The 18045-nt window shown below is 39.2% G+C and overlaps 2 protein-coding genes across 3 annotated transcripts in view; one reads left to right on the top strand and one right to left on the bottom strand.

Moving 5' to 3' along the window:
- The window catches only part of Eml6 (EMAP like 6), a 251333-nt gene that overhangs the window by 172946 nt on the left and 60342 nt on the right, over nucleotides 1–18045 (bottom strand). The window lies entirely within an intron of this gene.
- LOC138829290 (non-histone chromosomal protein HMG-17) lies at nucleotides 6474–7698 on the top strand. The gene has a single exon (XM_070025630.1). The coding sequence runs from the start codon at nucleotides 6596–6598 to the stop codon at nucleotides 6866–6868; it is 273 nt and encodes a 90-aa protein (XP_069881731.1). The 5' UTR covers nucleotides 6474–6595; the 3' UTR covers nucleotides 6869–7698.

The raw sequence follows: 18045 nt of genomic DNA, 5'->3' as shown, positions 1-18045 counted from the left end.
TTGGCATCAGTGGTGATTGAACCCTTTTAAGACTCCCTAAGAGTAACAGAGACTGAACTGAGTAGGAGACAGTTGCAGTTTTCTAATGTAAGTCCTTAGCACAGTGAGCACCCAATAAATCGTTGCTGGAAGTAACAAGGCTCTCCCTCAAAACAACTAAAATTATTTATTACCAAATGAGAAAGTTTCTCAAAGCTTAGATGAACCAGAGAAGTTACTTGTGATTTTTAGATGTGGAAAATGAAAACTAAAATAATTATCTTTTTCTTTTTTTAATCTATTAGTATCATGAGCTCTTAAGTCTGCCATTGTCAGTATTGGTAAAGAATGTTGTCCATAAGAAGTTAGTGTTTCATTGGTTGCCTATCAGCAACTCCTGGAATAACCTGTGCCCAACATCAATGGATGCTGTTATGAATACATATTGAATGAGTAAATAAGTACAGAACTCCCAATTCTGAGACAGGTGAAATAATACATTAGATGATAAAACATCTTTCATGCAAATAATTCCTGAGTTCCACAGACAAAAAAGACCAGAAAGAATCATTTATACTTGGTGCTAGTAATTCACAGAAAATCCTATAATTTTTTTCAGAAGACCAAAATTTGATTTTTAAAGTGTCATTCAGAAAAAAAAATTCACAGGATCTCATACTTTTCAAGCTGAAATTAGACACAAAACAATAAATAATCCACTTTGTGGTATTGATTTTGAAAAATTACATATTGGATTCCTTATAATGCTGAAAACATTGTTAATTGGAGATGAAAGAAAGGGTCTTTGAAAGGCAAGGGCACTGACAATAATTATAATTCCAGGTTGCTGATTTTTCTTTGTATTCTGACTCAATACAAGTAGTTTCACAGGGAAACAAAACTTCATTTATAGTCTTTTATTTCACAAGAAGGACAAGCATTTCTTCCTTAGAGGTCAGACACAGAGGAAACTCTTCAATCACTGACATCGAACTGGCAAGCCAAACATGAATAAAGGCCCACTTTCCAGCAAGTATCCCAAATGATGCTTCATGTAAGCATCATCTCAGGGCCCAGGCCCCACTCGCCAACTTCACACTTCTTTCATCTTCTAAGACATGTGACAACTCAAATGAGAAACTTTTATTAAAAATCAGGCTCTCACTAGGTAGCCCAGACTGACTTGGAATTCATAATCCTCCTGAATGCTGGAATTACGTGTGCCCCACCACACCTGGCTGAGAAACTTTTAAAGAGCAGATATTAATGTTCAGAAGTAAGTAAATTCAAGGAAACAAAGGACATAAAAGGTGAATCTCTTCAAGCTCTTTTAACCCCAGTGGTAGAGCTAGTGGAACAGGATACCTCATCTTAGCCCTGTTGCTAGCCTAAAACAGGCTGGATTTCAAACAACCTGTTGTTCTCGGGAGCAAGCTACCACACAAACAACCAGCTTGAGTGACAGATCCAAACCCATCTAACAACCATTGTTGTTATTCCCATTTTATGAATGAAGAAACTGAGGCTCAGACTGAGTGACTAGCCTAAAATTCAGTCTATAGAAAAATGGTGTCCAACTGCAACTTGCATAAATTTGCAGATAATAAGGGTAAGTCGCCAGACACTATGGCTCACGCCTGTAATCCAAGCTACTCAGGAAGCTAATCTGAGGATCACAGTTTAAAGCCAGCCCCAGCAGGAAAGTCCTCTTATCTCCAATTAGCCACCAAAAAACAGGAAGTGGAGCTGTGGCTCAAAGTGGTAGAGTGCTAGCCTTGAGCAAAATTGCTTAAGGGCAGCCTCCTGTCTAACACAATAAAGGGAATTCTTGTTCAAATCCTTTAGGCCAATAGGTTAGAATTTTGCCCTGGAAACAAATAACAACTGAGTAAGGTATACCAACCCCGTGGAAAGCGACTTCAGATTCACTGTCCTTGGACAGCAAGGGGCAGAGAACTACAGATAGTAAGGAATAGAGCAAAGATTCAAATGGAGGTTTGCCTGATTCTGAAAATGTAGAGCTAATTTTACATTTCTAACTCCAGTTTCATTTCCATTACCCTGATTCAGCCAATTTTTCTTCTGTGAAGGAACAGAGTAAATATTTTAGTCTTCATGGATTACATAGTCTCCGTGGCAGCTACTCAACTCAGCCACACTAGCATAAAGCAGCCATAGACAACACAAAAATGACAGCATCTGTTTTCTAGTAAAACTATTTATGAGCCTTCAAATCTAAATTTCATGTTTTTCAAACATTGTGAAATATTATTCTTTCCTTGTATTTTGTGCAACTAACATGAATTTTTAAATGAAAAAGAAAAATTTCTAAGCTCACAGACCATATGAAAACAAGCAGGGGGCTAGATCTGGTCTCCTGCTGGCTCTTAAGTTATACCATCTTCTTTTAGTATATACCCATTGCCAACAATCAGTTGAAAAGTCTTCCTAAAAATCCTGTTCATCACAGGGTTTTTTGTTGTTGTTGTTGTTCTTGGCACCAACATCTATGATTTTGACATGACTTATAGTAGATAACTTCTGCCTATTCACAGGAAACCAGATGTCATTCTGTTATATTCACTCAATGGAATACTATACAATAGTAAATTTGGTGAAATAGATACAACAGACTTGTAACTAAAAGTATAAAATGTATTTCAGTCTACTAAGGTTTAAAAATAAATGCTAAAATCCTTTGATCAAAAATGTATTTCCTAGAGAATTACATATCACAAATATAACACACATATGTAGATGTTTACGTATACACAAACTGATATATAATACATATCAGGTTCTTTGATGAACAAAGAAAACGAGAGAGAGGAATGGCAAGTAAATTCCTTTGGAAAATGATGGTAATTAATGCTAGAGGCTGGGGTTGAAGGGGTGGCTTTTCTCTCTTTAAAATTATTTCCTCTTCTAGAAGACCCACTCCCTGGTACTGCTCGTGGAGGGCCCAAGTCCTTCTGATCGAGCTCCCCCCCCCAAAAAAAATTATTTCCTCTTCTAGAAAAATAGATTATAGAGCTGTGCTATTGAGGCCCAAAACTAGCTGCTCAGTAGGTACATTAGTGAATCATATACTTGGCTGGGAAAATCAAGGAATAAAAGCCATTAGTTTTCCTTTCAAGCCACTAAGACAAACAGTTATATTAATGCTATTCAAACTGTACATTTATCTAATAGAATGATGCACGTCTTCCTGCCTTTCTTTAAGAAATTACCTCTGTACATCAACATTAAAGCAGACATCTCACTAATAAATCTATAGGGAAATACCACACTAATTTACAATGATGACTTCAAAATTAACTGCAAGTCACTGACTTGTAAAAGATGCCATTAGAAATAAAAAGCAGATTTGGAGCTGGGCATGTGGCTCTTATCTGTAATTCTAGCTTCTCGGGAGACAGAGATTGGGATCAAGCTGACTAAAGTACAGTATATACAAGAGTTAAATTCCATAGTGTAACCTCCTTTGAACAATGAACAGTTAGACAAAATGAATACCAGGAAACTGAAGCATGGCTTGGGAAGGGGGGATTACAGAGGACAGTCACCATTATAGAGTAAATTAAGACCTAGGTCACGGTAGAGGGAAGGAATGGGCTTGAATTCCAATCTCATGCTGTCTTCACTTAATCACATTATTAAGTATGGTAATCACATTATCAAGACATAACTCAAGTTGTGTTTTCTTATTCAACAAACACTTGCCAGATGTTACCGTGCTACAAGCTAGGTATACTCTGATAATAGTGTTACCACATCCTTAGGACACAGACAAGAAGAAAGTACAAAGTTTTGGGAAGTATGTGTCAAAGCAGTAGCACAGAATATAAAAGCAAGAGAAGAAACACTGGGTGCAATCAGGAAGCTATTGGGAAGCCACTAAACATAGGCAGTGAGGGAAGAGATGCACAGGACAGAATAAATAGGAAAGCAACCCCAGAAGATGGCTCAGCCAAGTGACAGTCTAGCAGGAGCTATGGATGGAGTAAAGAGACATCTCCCAGAATGGGTTTGCGATGAATGGGAAGGAAAGAAAGAGGAGAAAGGATAGGCTGCTGGCTTGCCAAGGCCAGGGGACCTCGCCTCTGGTGTCCATGCAGTAGGGTCTGCTGAGAAACTTTTCATTACATACCACTCCCATTCTAGACATGAGGAGTTTTAGGCAGCTTCAGAAGTCTAGAAAGGGGCTCCAAATTTTGGTGTGATATTCTAAAGCATTAAGACCAAAGTCTTAGATTTGGACATTACACAATGAAGAACCCCTGAGTGCCAAAATCAAAGGTTGTCTTCGTCCTAATCCACTCACTATCCTGATCTTAGCACACAGAAGCCTCTACATTCCTGGGTTTCCTGCTCTCCGTCCTTTGTGGTCACTTCAAAATATCTTAAGTTATCTCTTTCCTACTTTCCGATACCCAAGGGCACTCTTCTCCCTTACAGACCCACAGACGCAGCAGGTGCTGTAGCATCTCCTTTTTCAATAACTTGGGAAGAAGAGATGATGGTTTCAAATGACGAGTGTAAACCTCGCCCTGACAAAGATATGTATGGACTGATCAATCCTAACCAGTTAATTCAGGATTTTTACTTTAAACATTAATAAGCTTGGATTTGCTGAAACCGCGATAAAACTAGTGCATTAAGCCAGGCATTGGTGGCTCATGTCTGTAATCCTAGCTCCTCGGGAGGCTGAGATCTGAGGATCTCGGTTCAAAGCCAGCCAGGGCATGAAAGTCGGTGAGACGCTTATCTCCAATAAACCACCAGACAACTGGAAGTGGTGCTGTAGCTCAAGTGGTCGAGCACTAGCCTTGAACTGAAGAGCTGAAGGATAGCGCCCAGACCCAAAGTTCAAGCCCCATAACAAAAACAAAACAAAACAAACAACAACAAAAAAGACTAATGTATTAAGTGTTAATAGTTGGAAAATATTTTAACAAAAACTTGGCAAAATCATTTTTATGAAAAAAATTGCCATTCCATACAAATCCCTGGAGGGCAGCTCTATCTCAAATGATTTTTTTTTTTAGGGTTTTTTTTTTTTTTTTTGGTCAGTCATGGGCCTGAACTCTAAGCCTGGGCGCTGTCCCTCAGCTCTTCAGCTCAAGGCTAGCGCTCGACCACTTGAGCTACAGCACCACTTCCGGCTTTTTCTGCTTATGTAGTGCTGAGGAATTGAACCCAGGGCTTCATGCATGCAAGGCAAGCACTCTACCACTGAGCCACCTTCCCAGCCCTTCAAATGATTTTTTTTTAAATCAAAACAAATAATATTGACTCAGTACCTCTTTTGGGCATAGATGCTATATGCATATATGTCTGAATAAATTCAAATGTGCATAACAAGGTTACAAGAACAATTATAATTAGCATAATTTTAAATAATGATATTTTAATTTCAAATAATACTATTATATGCTATAATATTTTGAAATTCTTAAATTGTACACGATGGAGCAAGCATTTCTCAGGCTGTGAAAAACACTGTCATTTTCTGGAAGGAAAACAACAGGCAGAAAGGCCTGAACCAGCCTGGATTTCCACTGAGATGAGCCAGGACCTGGGCAAACAAAGCTATAGCTGCTCACAGGAGGCCAGACAAGCATGCTGGGGACAGGAAGGCCAGGTCCCTGGAACTGCGCTTTGGCAGGTAGAGAGATAGATGTGGAATTGTTATACAGGCTGCACCAGATTCAAGGTGGCAGGACTAGAAAGAATAACCTGTCCTTCAGGCCCCAGACACCAGATTAGGCCCAGTTACAAAACACTCATATTAAGGAGAGTGACTCATGAGCTTGACAAAGATGCAGTTCTCTACAGTCTCTGGGAGGTCTAAGGAAGCTAAAAGAAGGAGCTCATAAGAGTAACATACATTTGCATCCCTGAAGTGGGGAACAATGCAAGAGACCACAGATGGATGGGAAAGAATTTAGGGAAGGGGCCAGAATTATCTCGAGTTGTCTGGAGAGCTAAGCCAGAATAAAGTCTGTAAGTAGAGATGTAATGAACTTAGATATGGCCTGTGATGTGGGTACTACAGAGGCAGAAGAAAGAAAAGCTGCCACACACTCACAGAATGATGGTTTGTAGAATATTGTTTGAGGACAGTGAACAGTCATTAATTCTTGTAAAGCATTTACAGCTTATCAAGTTCTTTTCATATATATGCCAATAAGGTGTGTTATCCATGGTGAGAATGTTTATGGCTGCCTTTATTTTCATGTCTACTATGTTATCTTCTCTACGCTATTACAAACATTAGAGCTTGATTTTGCCTTAAAATGACAGAAGGATTACAAAGCAGTGGCCTCAATAAGCAGAGATAGGCACTTACTAAAACAAGAAGGTACATGTCTATAATCCCAGGTACTTGAGAGGCAAAGGCAGGAGGATCTTGAGTTCTAAGTCAGACTGAGCAAAAGTAGTAAGATCCTATCTCAAAAACAATTTTATAAAAAGACTTGGGGACGAGCGCTATAAAAACTTTATAAACCCCCCGGAGCCCGAGCAGTGTGAAGAAGAGGCGAGAACGACCCCCGGACCGAGCAGAGCCGCGCGTCGCTGCATCCTCGCCCAGCGCCTCCGTCCCGCCGCCACCATGCCCAAGAGAAAGGCCGAAGGTGATGCTAAAGGAGATAAAGCAAAGGTGAAGGACGAGCCACAGAGAAGATCCGCCAGGTTGTCTGCTAAACCTGCTCCTCCAAAGCCAGAGCCCAAGCCTAAAAAAGCCCCTGCAAAGAAGGGAGAGAAGGTACCCAAAGGGAAGAAGGGGAAAGCTGATGCAGGCAAGGATGGGAATAACCCTGCAGAAAATGGAGATGCCAAAACAGACCAGGCACAGAAAGCTGAAGGTGCTGGAGATGCCAAGTGAAGTGTGCATTTTTGATAGCTGTGTACTTCTGGTGACTGTACAGTTTGAAATACTATTTTTTATCAAGTTTTATAAAAATGCAAAATTTTGTTTTACTTTTTTTTTTAAAGCTATGTTGTTAGCACACAGAACACTTGTTTTGGGGAAAGGAGCATCTGTCACTAATAGAATGTCTCCAAAGCTGGATAGATACAGGGAAAACACCTTTCCCTGCTAGTTTTGAGAGACTTCTTGTTGGCTCCCAGGAGGAGGAATTCCCTCATGTTGACACACAGCCATCTTGGTACAAACATCTTGCGATGTGGGAAAACTCAAAATAACTTTTGTCCTCCTCCTCCTCCATCATCAGCATAGACTTAACTCCCTTAAAACCAGAGGCCAGTCGGGACCTTGACCCTCCCTGCCCCTCCCAATTGGTTTTTCCAATGTGCCAGGCAATCTGGACTTGACAGTGACATCATTGAGATGGTGTTCCTTAAAAGAGCAGTAGTTTCCTTTTCTAAATCGTGGATTTTCAGATTGATAATTCTGCCATTTTCACTTCCTGAAAGTCAGGGTCGGCTTGTGAAAAGTTGTTAAACAACATGTTTAATGTGAAATGTCAACCCTCACTCTAAACTTTCCCTATTCAGAGCTTCAAATGAAGACGTCATTGGATTTTATAATGGCTTTCTGATTTTGATAGTCCATCCAAGAAGGGAGTTTGAAAGTTGTTGTATACTGTTTAAAAACAAAAAAAGATTGTCTGCCCATGTCCTGCCTGAAATACCATGATTGTTTATGAAAAGTATCTTTAATAAAGCTGGATACAGTTTGGCTTGGAAAAAAAAAAAAGACTTGGGGACAAGCTCAAGTTCTGACTTACATTCATTCTAATCACCTCAGTCTTGCTTATCTCCTCCAAGAAGTGCTATGTGCTCAGATTCCTCTGATGCAAAAGCCTCAGTCCTGCAGTGGGACACTGGTTCTAATTCTAAACTCAAGCACAAGTGGGTGCTGTGGCTCAAGTGGTAGAACACTAGCCTTGAGCACGAACAGGCTCTGAGTTCAAGCTCCAGAATCCCCCTACCCCCCCCCCCAAATAGGATTTAATTCTCTAAGTATATTTCATCTAACATTCAATTTGGCTGAAAAACAAAAACACCTAAAAAAGCAAAACCCTCACTTGTACTCAATATTTTTTTAAAGACATAAATTCTGTAAATGTGAATTCCTCCAGAAGTAGAAATATTTCATTTTTCCTTTAAGAAATAAATTCCTCTAAAGAAATAGGTCATTTAGCTTTTTTTTAATGCTCCTATTGTGTTATTTTGAGTGCAATGAGTAAAGACTGAACAGAATAGCGAAATTCAGCAGAAGATATTTTCTCTCTCATCAGTCATTTTTAGAAGTCATTAATCAGACTGATTCCCAGAGAGATTTCTTCTGGTTAAAATAAGACACAGAGGCGGAGAGATGTCATCTATGGATATGATAGCCCAGGAATTTATTTACATCCTAGATGGGTTTTAGATCATCCTTGCCTTTTATTTCCTGCATGAATCCTACGAAATCTTTGTCTCAAACTTTCTCATATAGAAAGATTATATTATAATGTTTCATTCATTTATATAATTTTATATAGTACTTAGTGTTTTTAATAAATTTTGGATGATGAATACATCTCATCTAGATTATGGTGCTGGGGTGCCAGTGCTCACAGTTGTAGCTGCTAATTAGCATGTTCATAAAGTAGAAATCATGCAAGACTGCAGAGGTAGCTTCTTCTTAAGCCAAATGAGCAACATCCCCCAAAGTACTACTCTCAACATAGCACTGTTTCTACCAGACACCAGGGAGTGAGGCTCATTCTTGTAGCATACACTACTCACAGGGACAGACAGGATGCTCAGCTATGCTTTTTAAATTGCTTTCCTTCTCTGTCCCTCTTAGATTCACAAGGTAATGGCACTCACTAATACAGTACACCCTCAAGAATTTTACTATCTAGCTCAAGAAATCCCTTTGTACCATTACTTACAAGAAAATAATAAATAAGGGGCTGGGAAGGTGGCTTAGTGGTAGAGCGCTTGCCTTGCATGCATGAGGCCCTGGGTTCGATTCCTCAGCACCACATAAGCAAAAAGAAAAAAGCCGGAAGTGACACTGTGGCTCAAGTGGTAGAGCGCTTGCCTTGAACTGAAGGGCTGAGGAACAGCGCCTAGGCCCAGAGTTCAGGCCCCACCACCAGATCCCACCCCCCCAAAAAAAATTAAAAATTAAAAAAGAAAATAATAAACAAAAAATGAAAAGAAAATATGTTGTAAAATGGATAGGAAAGAATTGTCCAAAGATTGGACTAGGGTGTCAGGAACACACAGAGAAAAGAGCTTCAACTGATATGGACAGTTCTGAAGACTTAGGAAATTGAAGATTATAATTTAAGATGATTTAGACAGTCTTGTTCAGAAAGCCCTACCAATATAATACTATGGAATTGCTCCCCCTAGATTATGTTATATATAACATCTCCTTCAGAGACTAACTGAAAATAAAATGTTGAAACCTGGAGAGGAAAAAAGAGATAATCTAGACTCTGAAAAATTTATCCTCTCTAGTATACAGTTCTGTCAATTTTGACAAGCATCTATAGTCATGTGACTACCACTACTGTAATCTAGAGAGACAACAGTTCTATGACCACCAAAAATTACCTGTGTCCCTATCTTTGGCAATTACAAATATAGATGCTGGGCTGGGAAGGTGGCTCAGTGGTAGAGTGCTTGCCTACCATGCATGAGGCCCTGGGTTCGATTCCTCGCACCACATAAGCAGAAAAAGCCGGAAGTGGAACTATGGCTCACATGGTAGAGCACTAGCCTTGAGCTGAAGAACTAAGGGACAGTACCTAGGCCCAGAATTCAGGCCCTATGACCAACAAAAGATAGATAGATAGGTAGATAGATAGATAGATAGATAGATAGATAGATAGATAGATAGATAGATAGATAGATAGATGATAGACAGACAGACAGATAGAGGCCATAAACTTTTTCATACTGGCATTCATGCTAACATTGAGTTTTTATTTCACTTGGGTGAATATCTTGGTGGGGGGATGGGTGGGGGGGGTGATTCCTAGGTCATCAGGTACCTTTCCAAAAAACCAAATCAAGAGTTAGTTATACTCTCAAGTTTTGATTAAGCATCTTAAAAACGGTGCCCTCCAAAATCCACATAATGACTCACTGAAAAGAAAGACTGGTACCAATACTACAGGCGATGGCTCATGGGCAATGGTGCTGGGGCTTGAACTTAGAGCTTGGGAACTGCCCCTGAGCTTTTGTGCTCAATACTAGTGCTCTACCACTTGAGCCACAGCTACACTTCTGCCTTTTCTGGTACTTACTTGAAGAGTCTCACAGACTTTCCTGCCTGGACTTGCTTTGAACCATGAGCCTCAGATTGTAGCCTCCTAAGTAACCAGGATTACAGGTATAAGCCACTTGGCTCATTTGGGGGTGGCCTGTATCCAGGAAACTTCTTAAAGAGTTTGCTGTAATAAATGCTACAATAAACTCTAAAGAGATCTGATAGGGTTTCCTGAGTCAAACAAGACACATTACACCTTCACTGAAATCAGAGCTGAAAGAAAACTCTAGGGGAATCTCATTGCACAGAACTGAAAAAAATCAAAACTGGATTGGAGAACTGACTAATCCCAAAGCTTCTTCATGGTGTAACGCAGGGCTAGACTTTACAGGGGGAGGATAAATAGAAAGATGGATGCTACTGAATTTTCAACCCAGTGGTCATTTACAAGTCTCACTTCTCAGTGGCTGTTCCACATAGATAGGATGTTCAACCAGAGAACTGGAGAGAAAGGAACGTAAGAGGCCTCCGTGGAGATGGGTTCATGTCATGTAAATACTTCATCATAGTACCGCAGTAATTCTTCCTTCTAACTGGAATGTACCAACTGAAATTAGAAATGGAAATAAAACCTGCTCAACTGCAGTTTGAAGGCCATTAGAAAACTCCAACTATAATGAGTAATCTATTGTAGATAAAAGAGGGAACTTTAAATATTTAAATATTTTTAGGATCTATTAACAGTACAGGAGGCTTCATGTGAAAATTCCATATATGCATATGGTATATCTTTAAGTAGGTGCTTTTAGATTTTGTTTCTGAATGTGTATTTAAAAATCAAATAAAAAAGAAATGAAATACTGAGTTACTATATGAATATTTGAGCCAGTAGAATTTTCGTAAGATCAATTTTGTGAAGCCCTTGTGAAATTGCTATTTTCTTTCCCTGTCATTAGCCTTCTTCCTCTCTCAGTCTCTTCCTCTTCCTCTTCTATCTCTAATTCATGAAAGGCTTTTTGAATTCCAAGTGTGATTCTCTATTCTAGTTTCTGTAAAATATGAAATATTCCTTTTTTATTCACTAGACCAGTCTCATTAGTTTAGTGCTATCTAAAATTTAGTATTTTGACAAGTTCATACCCTCTTATATAATCCCTTGGCCCTTTCCCTCCCCTGTAAAAACATTATTTGGTGGGTTTCCTTATGCTATTTCCATACATACATACATACGTGTGAAAGCTACTTTGATCTGCTTTACCCTTGGCAACCTTTCAATTTCCCCTACTCCCCTTATTGAACTCTTGCCAAAAGTGCCCCTTTTGCACTCAAGTCCCATTTGTATTGTGATTTTCATATTTTAGAAATCGATTCTACACAGACTGAAAACATCTACTATCTGGATTTTTGAGGTTGGCTTATTTCAGTCATTGTGAAGATTTCCAGGTTCCATCTATTTTCCTGCAAGCAGCATAATTTCATTTTTCTTTATGACTGTTATCCCATCCTATATATATACATATATACTACAATTTCTTTATCCATTCATTAATTGTTGGGCATTTTGGCCAATTCCACAGTTTGGCTATTATGAACAGAGGTACAATGAACACAGTGGTACTGGTATCCTCTTTATACTGATTTACACTCTTTCAGATATATGCCCCCAAGAGTGGTAGCAGGGTCATAGTGTAGGTCTATTTTTAGCTTTCTGATGAAACTCCATATTGATTTTTTTATAGTAGCTATACTAAATTCTTACCAACAGTGCATGAGGGTTCCTTTCCCAACCTCTTTTTCCTCACAAGCATTTGCTGTTGTTTGTTTTCTTCATAATAGTCATTCTGACTGAGGTGTAAAGGAATTTCAGTGTAGTTTTGATTTCCATTTTTTTTTTTGCTAAAGGTGTTAAATCTTTCTTCAGGTGTTTTTTAGTCATTTGTATTTCTCCTGAGAACTGTCTAACTGATTTCCCCATCGATTTGTTTGTTCTTTGCTGTTTACTATTTTAGCTCTTTGTATATTCTGATATTAATCCTTTATCTGTTGGACCTCTGGTGAAGATTGTCTCCCATTATTTGAGAGACACTTCATTCTAGTAATTGTTACCTTTTAATTTTTTGTCCCAGTACCACACTTTTTGTCATTGTTGTTGTGTCCTCATCCAGTTTTGTTATTAGGGAAATAAATACTAGCTTCATAGAATGAAGTTTGGTACTACTCCTTCCCTTTCTATTCTATAGAATAATCTGAGGTGTTAGTTTTGCTTTAAACTCTGGCAGAATTCATCAGTGAATACATTTTGTCATGTGATATTTGTTGGCAGACTTCTTACCTACAAATTTACTAATTCACTCTAGATTCTCCAGTTATAGGAACATAAGTTTTTGAAATATTCCCTAATGATCCTTTAGATTTCAATGGCCTTGGTTTTACAAATTTCTTTTAATTTTATATGTACATAAATTTCAGTAAAAATTTAGAATTTATTCTTATCTTGGAAAACCACCATTGTAATCTCCAACTAAAGGAATATAGGAATTGTCACAGCATATAATCTTAACAGGAAATAAGAAAAGGCCCACTTGCATGAGCAAACCCAGTGGTACCCTAACTAGGTTTTTGTATATTGATCATACACTGCTCACATAATTTATGTTTCCAAGTATAAAAAAATAGCATAAAAAATTACTCTGAATTCATCTATAAACCTTTTTTTTTTTTTGAACTCCTGGCCTGGTCTCTGTCCCTCAGGTCTTCAGCTCAAGGTGTGAGCTCTACCACTTGAGCTACAGAGCCACTTCCAGTTTTCTGGTTTACTGGAGATAAGAGTCTCATGGACTTTCCTGCCCATGCTGGCTTTGAACCGTGATCCTCAGATCTCAGCCTCCTGAGTAGCTAGGATTACAGGCGTGAGCCACCGGCACCCAGCTTCTACACCTATTTGATATTGTAATCCCTATTCAGAAAAAAAATGCTAGTGGTAAAGCCATAATCTATGCCTGTGTGAATGTTTGTCTCAAAGTTTAATATTTAAATTATAAATGTTCATTACACGTTACCAGGCCCTGATAAACAGATGTGACAGACCAACTATGGGAAACCTGGTAAATCCGTTTTTGAAATATAATCAATTTTTCAAAAGTCATGGTGGCTCAGATCTGTAATACCAACTACTCTGGAAGCAAAGATAAGGAGGATCAAGGTTTGAGAGCAGTGCAGGCAAAAGATAGCATAACTCCATTGTAATCAATAAGCCAGACATGAGAGGTGTGCACCTATCATTCCGGCTACATAAGAGGCATACATAAGAGGACCTCAATACAGACAAAAACATGACACCCTATCTGAAAATAACTAAAGCAAAAGACTATGAACATGGCTCAAGAAGTAGAGCACATGCCTAGCAACGTTTAGGTCCTGAGTTCAAAACATATATATATATATATATATATATATATATATATATATAGAGAGAGAGAGAGAGAGAGAGAGAGAGAGAGAGAGAGAGAGAGAGGAGGGAGAGAGACACGTTTGGCTTCTGAATCTTATGTCCTTGGATCCCAAATACTAATAATATCTGAGGATCATAATACAAAGCTAAAAACAGGTCTTCAGGATGGCCTTTTCCAACAAGGGTCAGTCTGTATACACCTCAAGGGCAGAGCCAGCAGAACAAACTATGACTGCAGAGGAAACTCCTTTCTAAACCTATCTTTCTTCAGGAAGCTCAAAGGAAATAATGGCTCCAATTTTACAGTGAAGAAAAGTCCACATCACTGAGGCCAAGTGAGAGGTGGTGTCAGTTCTGTCCTCCCTGTGAGAATGACCAGCTGCCTCTTCAATTGATTGGCAACTAGAATAACGTCAGTCCTGACAATGAGGTCAGGCACCAACAAGGGGAGAAGTTGGCACAGAAGAACGCACAGAGTAGCTGTGCCTGCAGGACACTGCAGGAACTCCAGGTCCACAACAGTGAAGAACTCTTAAGTCCATTTCATTTTCAAATACCTCAAAGACAATTGCACTGGGAAGGTGAATCTTGGGCCTAGTGGTGCTAACTATCTGCACGCTTGCCAGCTCACCTCTGACCCATCTCCATAATGCACAGAGATGGTCCCAGAAAGCTGTCATCTTTCACCATCTTTCTACAGCAATAGATAACTTCTGAAATCATCCAGGACAGAGTGGAAGGTGAAGCAAGCCAGGAGGAAACTGGCCGAGGCCCTGAAGACAGACAGGCAGCCTCACCCAGGAGGCAGGAAGAAAGAGTAGCCAAGATACATGATCTGAAAACTAGATGAAAAAGAGTAGAAGGAATGGCTGATGAAGACACCAAGCCTGCTGGCCCACGAGAGAAGTTCTTCACGAAAGAACTTGCATTTTACTCTTCTGTCTTTTAACAATCTGGCCTTTAACAATGATGCTGTCATACCTCAGCTGTTCTTTATTAAACTTCTTTTGACAGGAAATAAAGAATAGGCCTCAAAAGCCTTTAAGCGGGTGGTAACAATGAAGAACAAACGTTCGTGCCAATTTAGATGCTATACTCGGTGAATCTTTCCCTTATTTCCCACTGAGCAGAAGTTTGTGGCATGACACAGAGTACAACTCACAATGAAGGTGCTTCCCACTCCCAGCAAGTCAGAAATCATCTAAACCTTTTATTTAGAAATATAACAGTCCTGGGCTGGGTAGGTGGCTCAGTGGTAGAGCGCTTGCCTTGCATGCCTGAGGCCCTGAGTTCAATTCCTCAGCACCACATAAGCAAAAAGAAAAAAAAAGCCGGAAGTGGCGCTGTGGCTCAAGTGGTAGAGCACTAGTTTTGAGCTGAAGAGCTGAGGGACAGTGCCCAGGCCCAGAGTTCAGGCCCCACGACCGGACCCCTCCCCCAAAAACGAAAGAAATATAACAATCCTGAGATACAAAATTTAACCTAATTAACTCAGTAATACATCAATAAAATATATATGTATATATATATATATATATATATATAATGGAAGTCCAATGGGAGATAAAATATTATAAAGTGGATAAATTGCCATTGTGCCCACAGCAAATTGCCCAATTTAGTTTTCAATTAGCTAAGAAATACCTGTTCATTATTCAATCTTTACTATTAATGTGTTTCAAGGTACTTCAGTTAATACTATCTATTTAGTGTCTTGGAAAAACATTCTTTGAGCATTTATTGAACCCTGACTTTCTTGTCTCTTTGGCAGTCTTGGGATTGAACTGCTGGGCAGGTAGTCTAACACTGGAGCCATGCCTCCAGCCCCTGTTCATCTTGGTTATTTTTGAGGACTGAGATCCGCCTACTTGTACTTTTTCTTGTTGCCGAGGGTGATGGGTTGGTCCTACAGCACCCAGTCACTGGTTGTGAGCCTACTGGATGTTTATGCCTTGATTGGCCTCAAACATGAATCCACCTCCTCTGAAGTAGCTAGGACTACAAGCTTGTGCTGCCATACCCACCTGTTTTAAGTGTGCCTCTAGCTAGACATTATACTGTATATGTCAATGTGTAATGCATTTTTCATTTAAAATATAAATGTGTATATAACTTTATAGAAATGAGGTAAACATACACATCATAAAGTTTGTTTTGTGTGTCCAAAAGTCAGAGGAAGAAATCAATACTTGCAGACAATCTATGTTTTAAAGATCTCATTTATTTGTGAACTAAACATATAGGAAGAAGAAAAGCCTGACAGGAAAACCACAAGTGCTGGAGTTAAAGTGATATCAGTTCCAATTCCAACTCTACTAATAATTGGTTTATAAGGTGATTTCCCTGGGCCTATCTGTGCAATGAAAATATTACCTTCCATATTGTTGTGAAGGTTCAATTAAATAAAGCAGACTTTGTAAAAGCAAAACAGAGAATAAGAAAAACAGTTCAACTATTGAAGACACAACATAGAGTGGACCAGTGACAAAAATATGTCTACTTTGCAAAGCACCTGTTTTCAGATGTTGACCATTAGTGCCTATAACTGAAGGTTCGGCTGGGAATGTGGCTTAGTGGTAGAGTGCTTGCCTAGCATGCATGAAGCCCTGGGTTCTATTCCTCAGTGCCACATAAACAGAAAAGGCCGGAAGTGGTGCTGTGGCTCAAGAGGTAGAGCGCGCTAGCTTAAGCAGAGAGAGGCTAAGGGACAGTGTCCAGGCCCTGAGTTCAAGCCCTAGGATTGGCAAAAAAGAAAAAAAAAACTTGAAGGTTCTTGTCATTCCCTTTACAGTGGGTAGCTTCCAAAAGCAACTTCTGGAATCATGTTAAAGAAATTAGGTCGAGTGCTGGGCACTGGTGGCTTACACTTATAATACAAGGCTACTCAGAAGGCTGAGATCTGAGGATCACAGATCACAGCCAGCCTGGACAGGAAAGCCTGTGAGCCTGTGATCTCCAACTAACCACTGGAAAACTGGAAGTAGCACTGTGGCTCAAGTAGTAGAGCACTAGCCTTGAGCAAAAGAGCTCAGGGACAGTGGGTAGGCCCTGCGTTCAAAGCTCAATAACTGACAAAAAGCCCCCCCCCCAAAAAAAAAAAAACAAAAAAAGAAAGAAAGGAATTAGGTAGAAATACTGTATAAACGGAAAACACATGAATGGGAAAAGATGACAAATGGAGGGGAAGGTGAATAAATGCAGTCATTATATCCAATGTACTTGATGTAAAAATTGAACTATGTAACTTGAAGGTAGGGATGAAAGCTAGGAAAAATGAGGGAGAACAATGGAAAGGAGTGACATTGATCACGATGCACTGTACTCACAACCTGACAAGGAATTGAAACCACTATTTTTGAAACCACAACTGTTTAATAATTTAAAAATAAAATTTAAAGAAGCCTGGCACTGGTGGCTCATATCTGTAATCCTAGCTACTAAGAAGGCTGAGAACTGAGGATCTCTCAGTTCAAAGCCAACCAGGCAGGAAAGTCTGTGAGTCTCTTACCTTCAATTAACTGCCAAAAAGCCAGAAATGGAGCTGTGGCTCAAAGTGGTAAAGCACTAGCCTTGGGTGAAAAGTTCAGGGCCTGAGTTCAAGCCCCAGTACCAGCACAAAAAGAAAAAAATGTTTTAAGATAACATTTTTAAAAACATAGCAAACTTGCCACGTTTTATTAGAAATGTACGGAAGTAGCAAAGATGGGAAAAGACAAAAACATTTGCATCTGGCATTACATCTTTGGCACAGCAGCCAATCAGAATTTTCATTTTCATGGGCTACATAAAAAATAGAAACTAACATACATCTTCAAAATGATACAGTCATTAAAACCCATAGTAGGGCTGGGAAGGTGGCTCAGTGGTAAAGTGCTTGCCTTGCTTGCATAAGGCCCTGGGTTCAATTCCTAGCACCACATAAACAGAAAAAGCTGAAAGTGGCACTATGGCTCAAGTGGTTGAGCACTAGCCTTGAGCTGAAGAGCACAGGGAGAGTGCCCAGGCCCAGAGTTCAAGCCCCACAACCAAGAAAAACAAACAAACAAAAATCCATAGTATATAAATCAATTTCTGAAGTAAATGCTTCAAAAAGTTTGTTCTATTTTTTAAGTCCAATTAAAATTCATCACCATTTCACTTCAACACAAGTAAAAAATAAACACCTGTGAGGATTTCCAATAATGAGGCTGCTGCAATACTCTGTTAGACTTTAAGAGTAGATCCAGCCAATTTATTAGTCACACTAGTAAATATATATATATATATATATATATATATATATATATATATATATATATATATATATATATATAGTCAAGAGGTTTTATTTTTCTCTAATTTGGTCTTGATGTCTCTCTAGAGCTTAGCTATCAAC

Source organism: Dipodomys merriami, unplaced genomic scaffold (assembly GCF_024711535.1).
Source record: "Dipodomys merriami isolate MVZ:Mamm:240054 unplaced genomic scaffold, mDipMer1.0.p SCAF_17, whole genome shotgun sequence".
NCBI classification, from domain to species: Eukaryota; Metazoa; Chordata; class Mammalia; order Rodentia; family Heteromyidae; genus Dipodomys; species Dipodomys merriami.
Note: the sequence above shows the minus strand (reverse complement) of the source record. Positions and strands in the feature narration are given on the sequence as shown.

Excerpts from the sequence above, each read along its gene's own strand:
- LOC138829290 (XM_070025630.1), top strand. The coding sequence starts at position 6,596 with ATGCCCAAGAGAAAGGCCGAAGGTGATGCTAAAGGAGATAAAGCAAAG.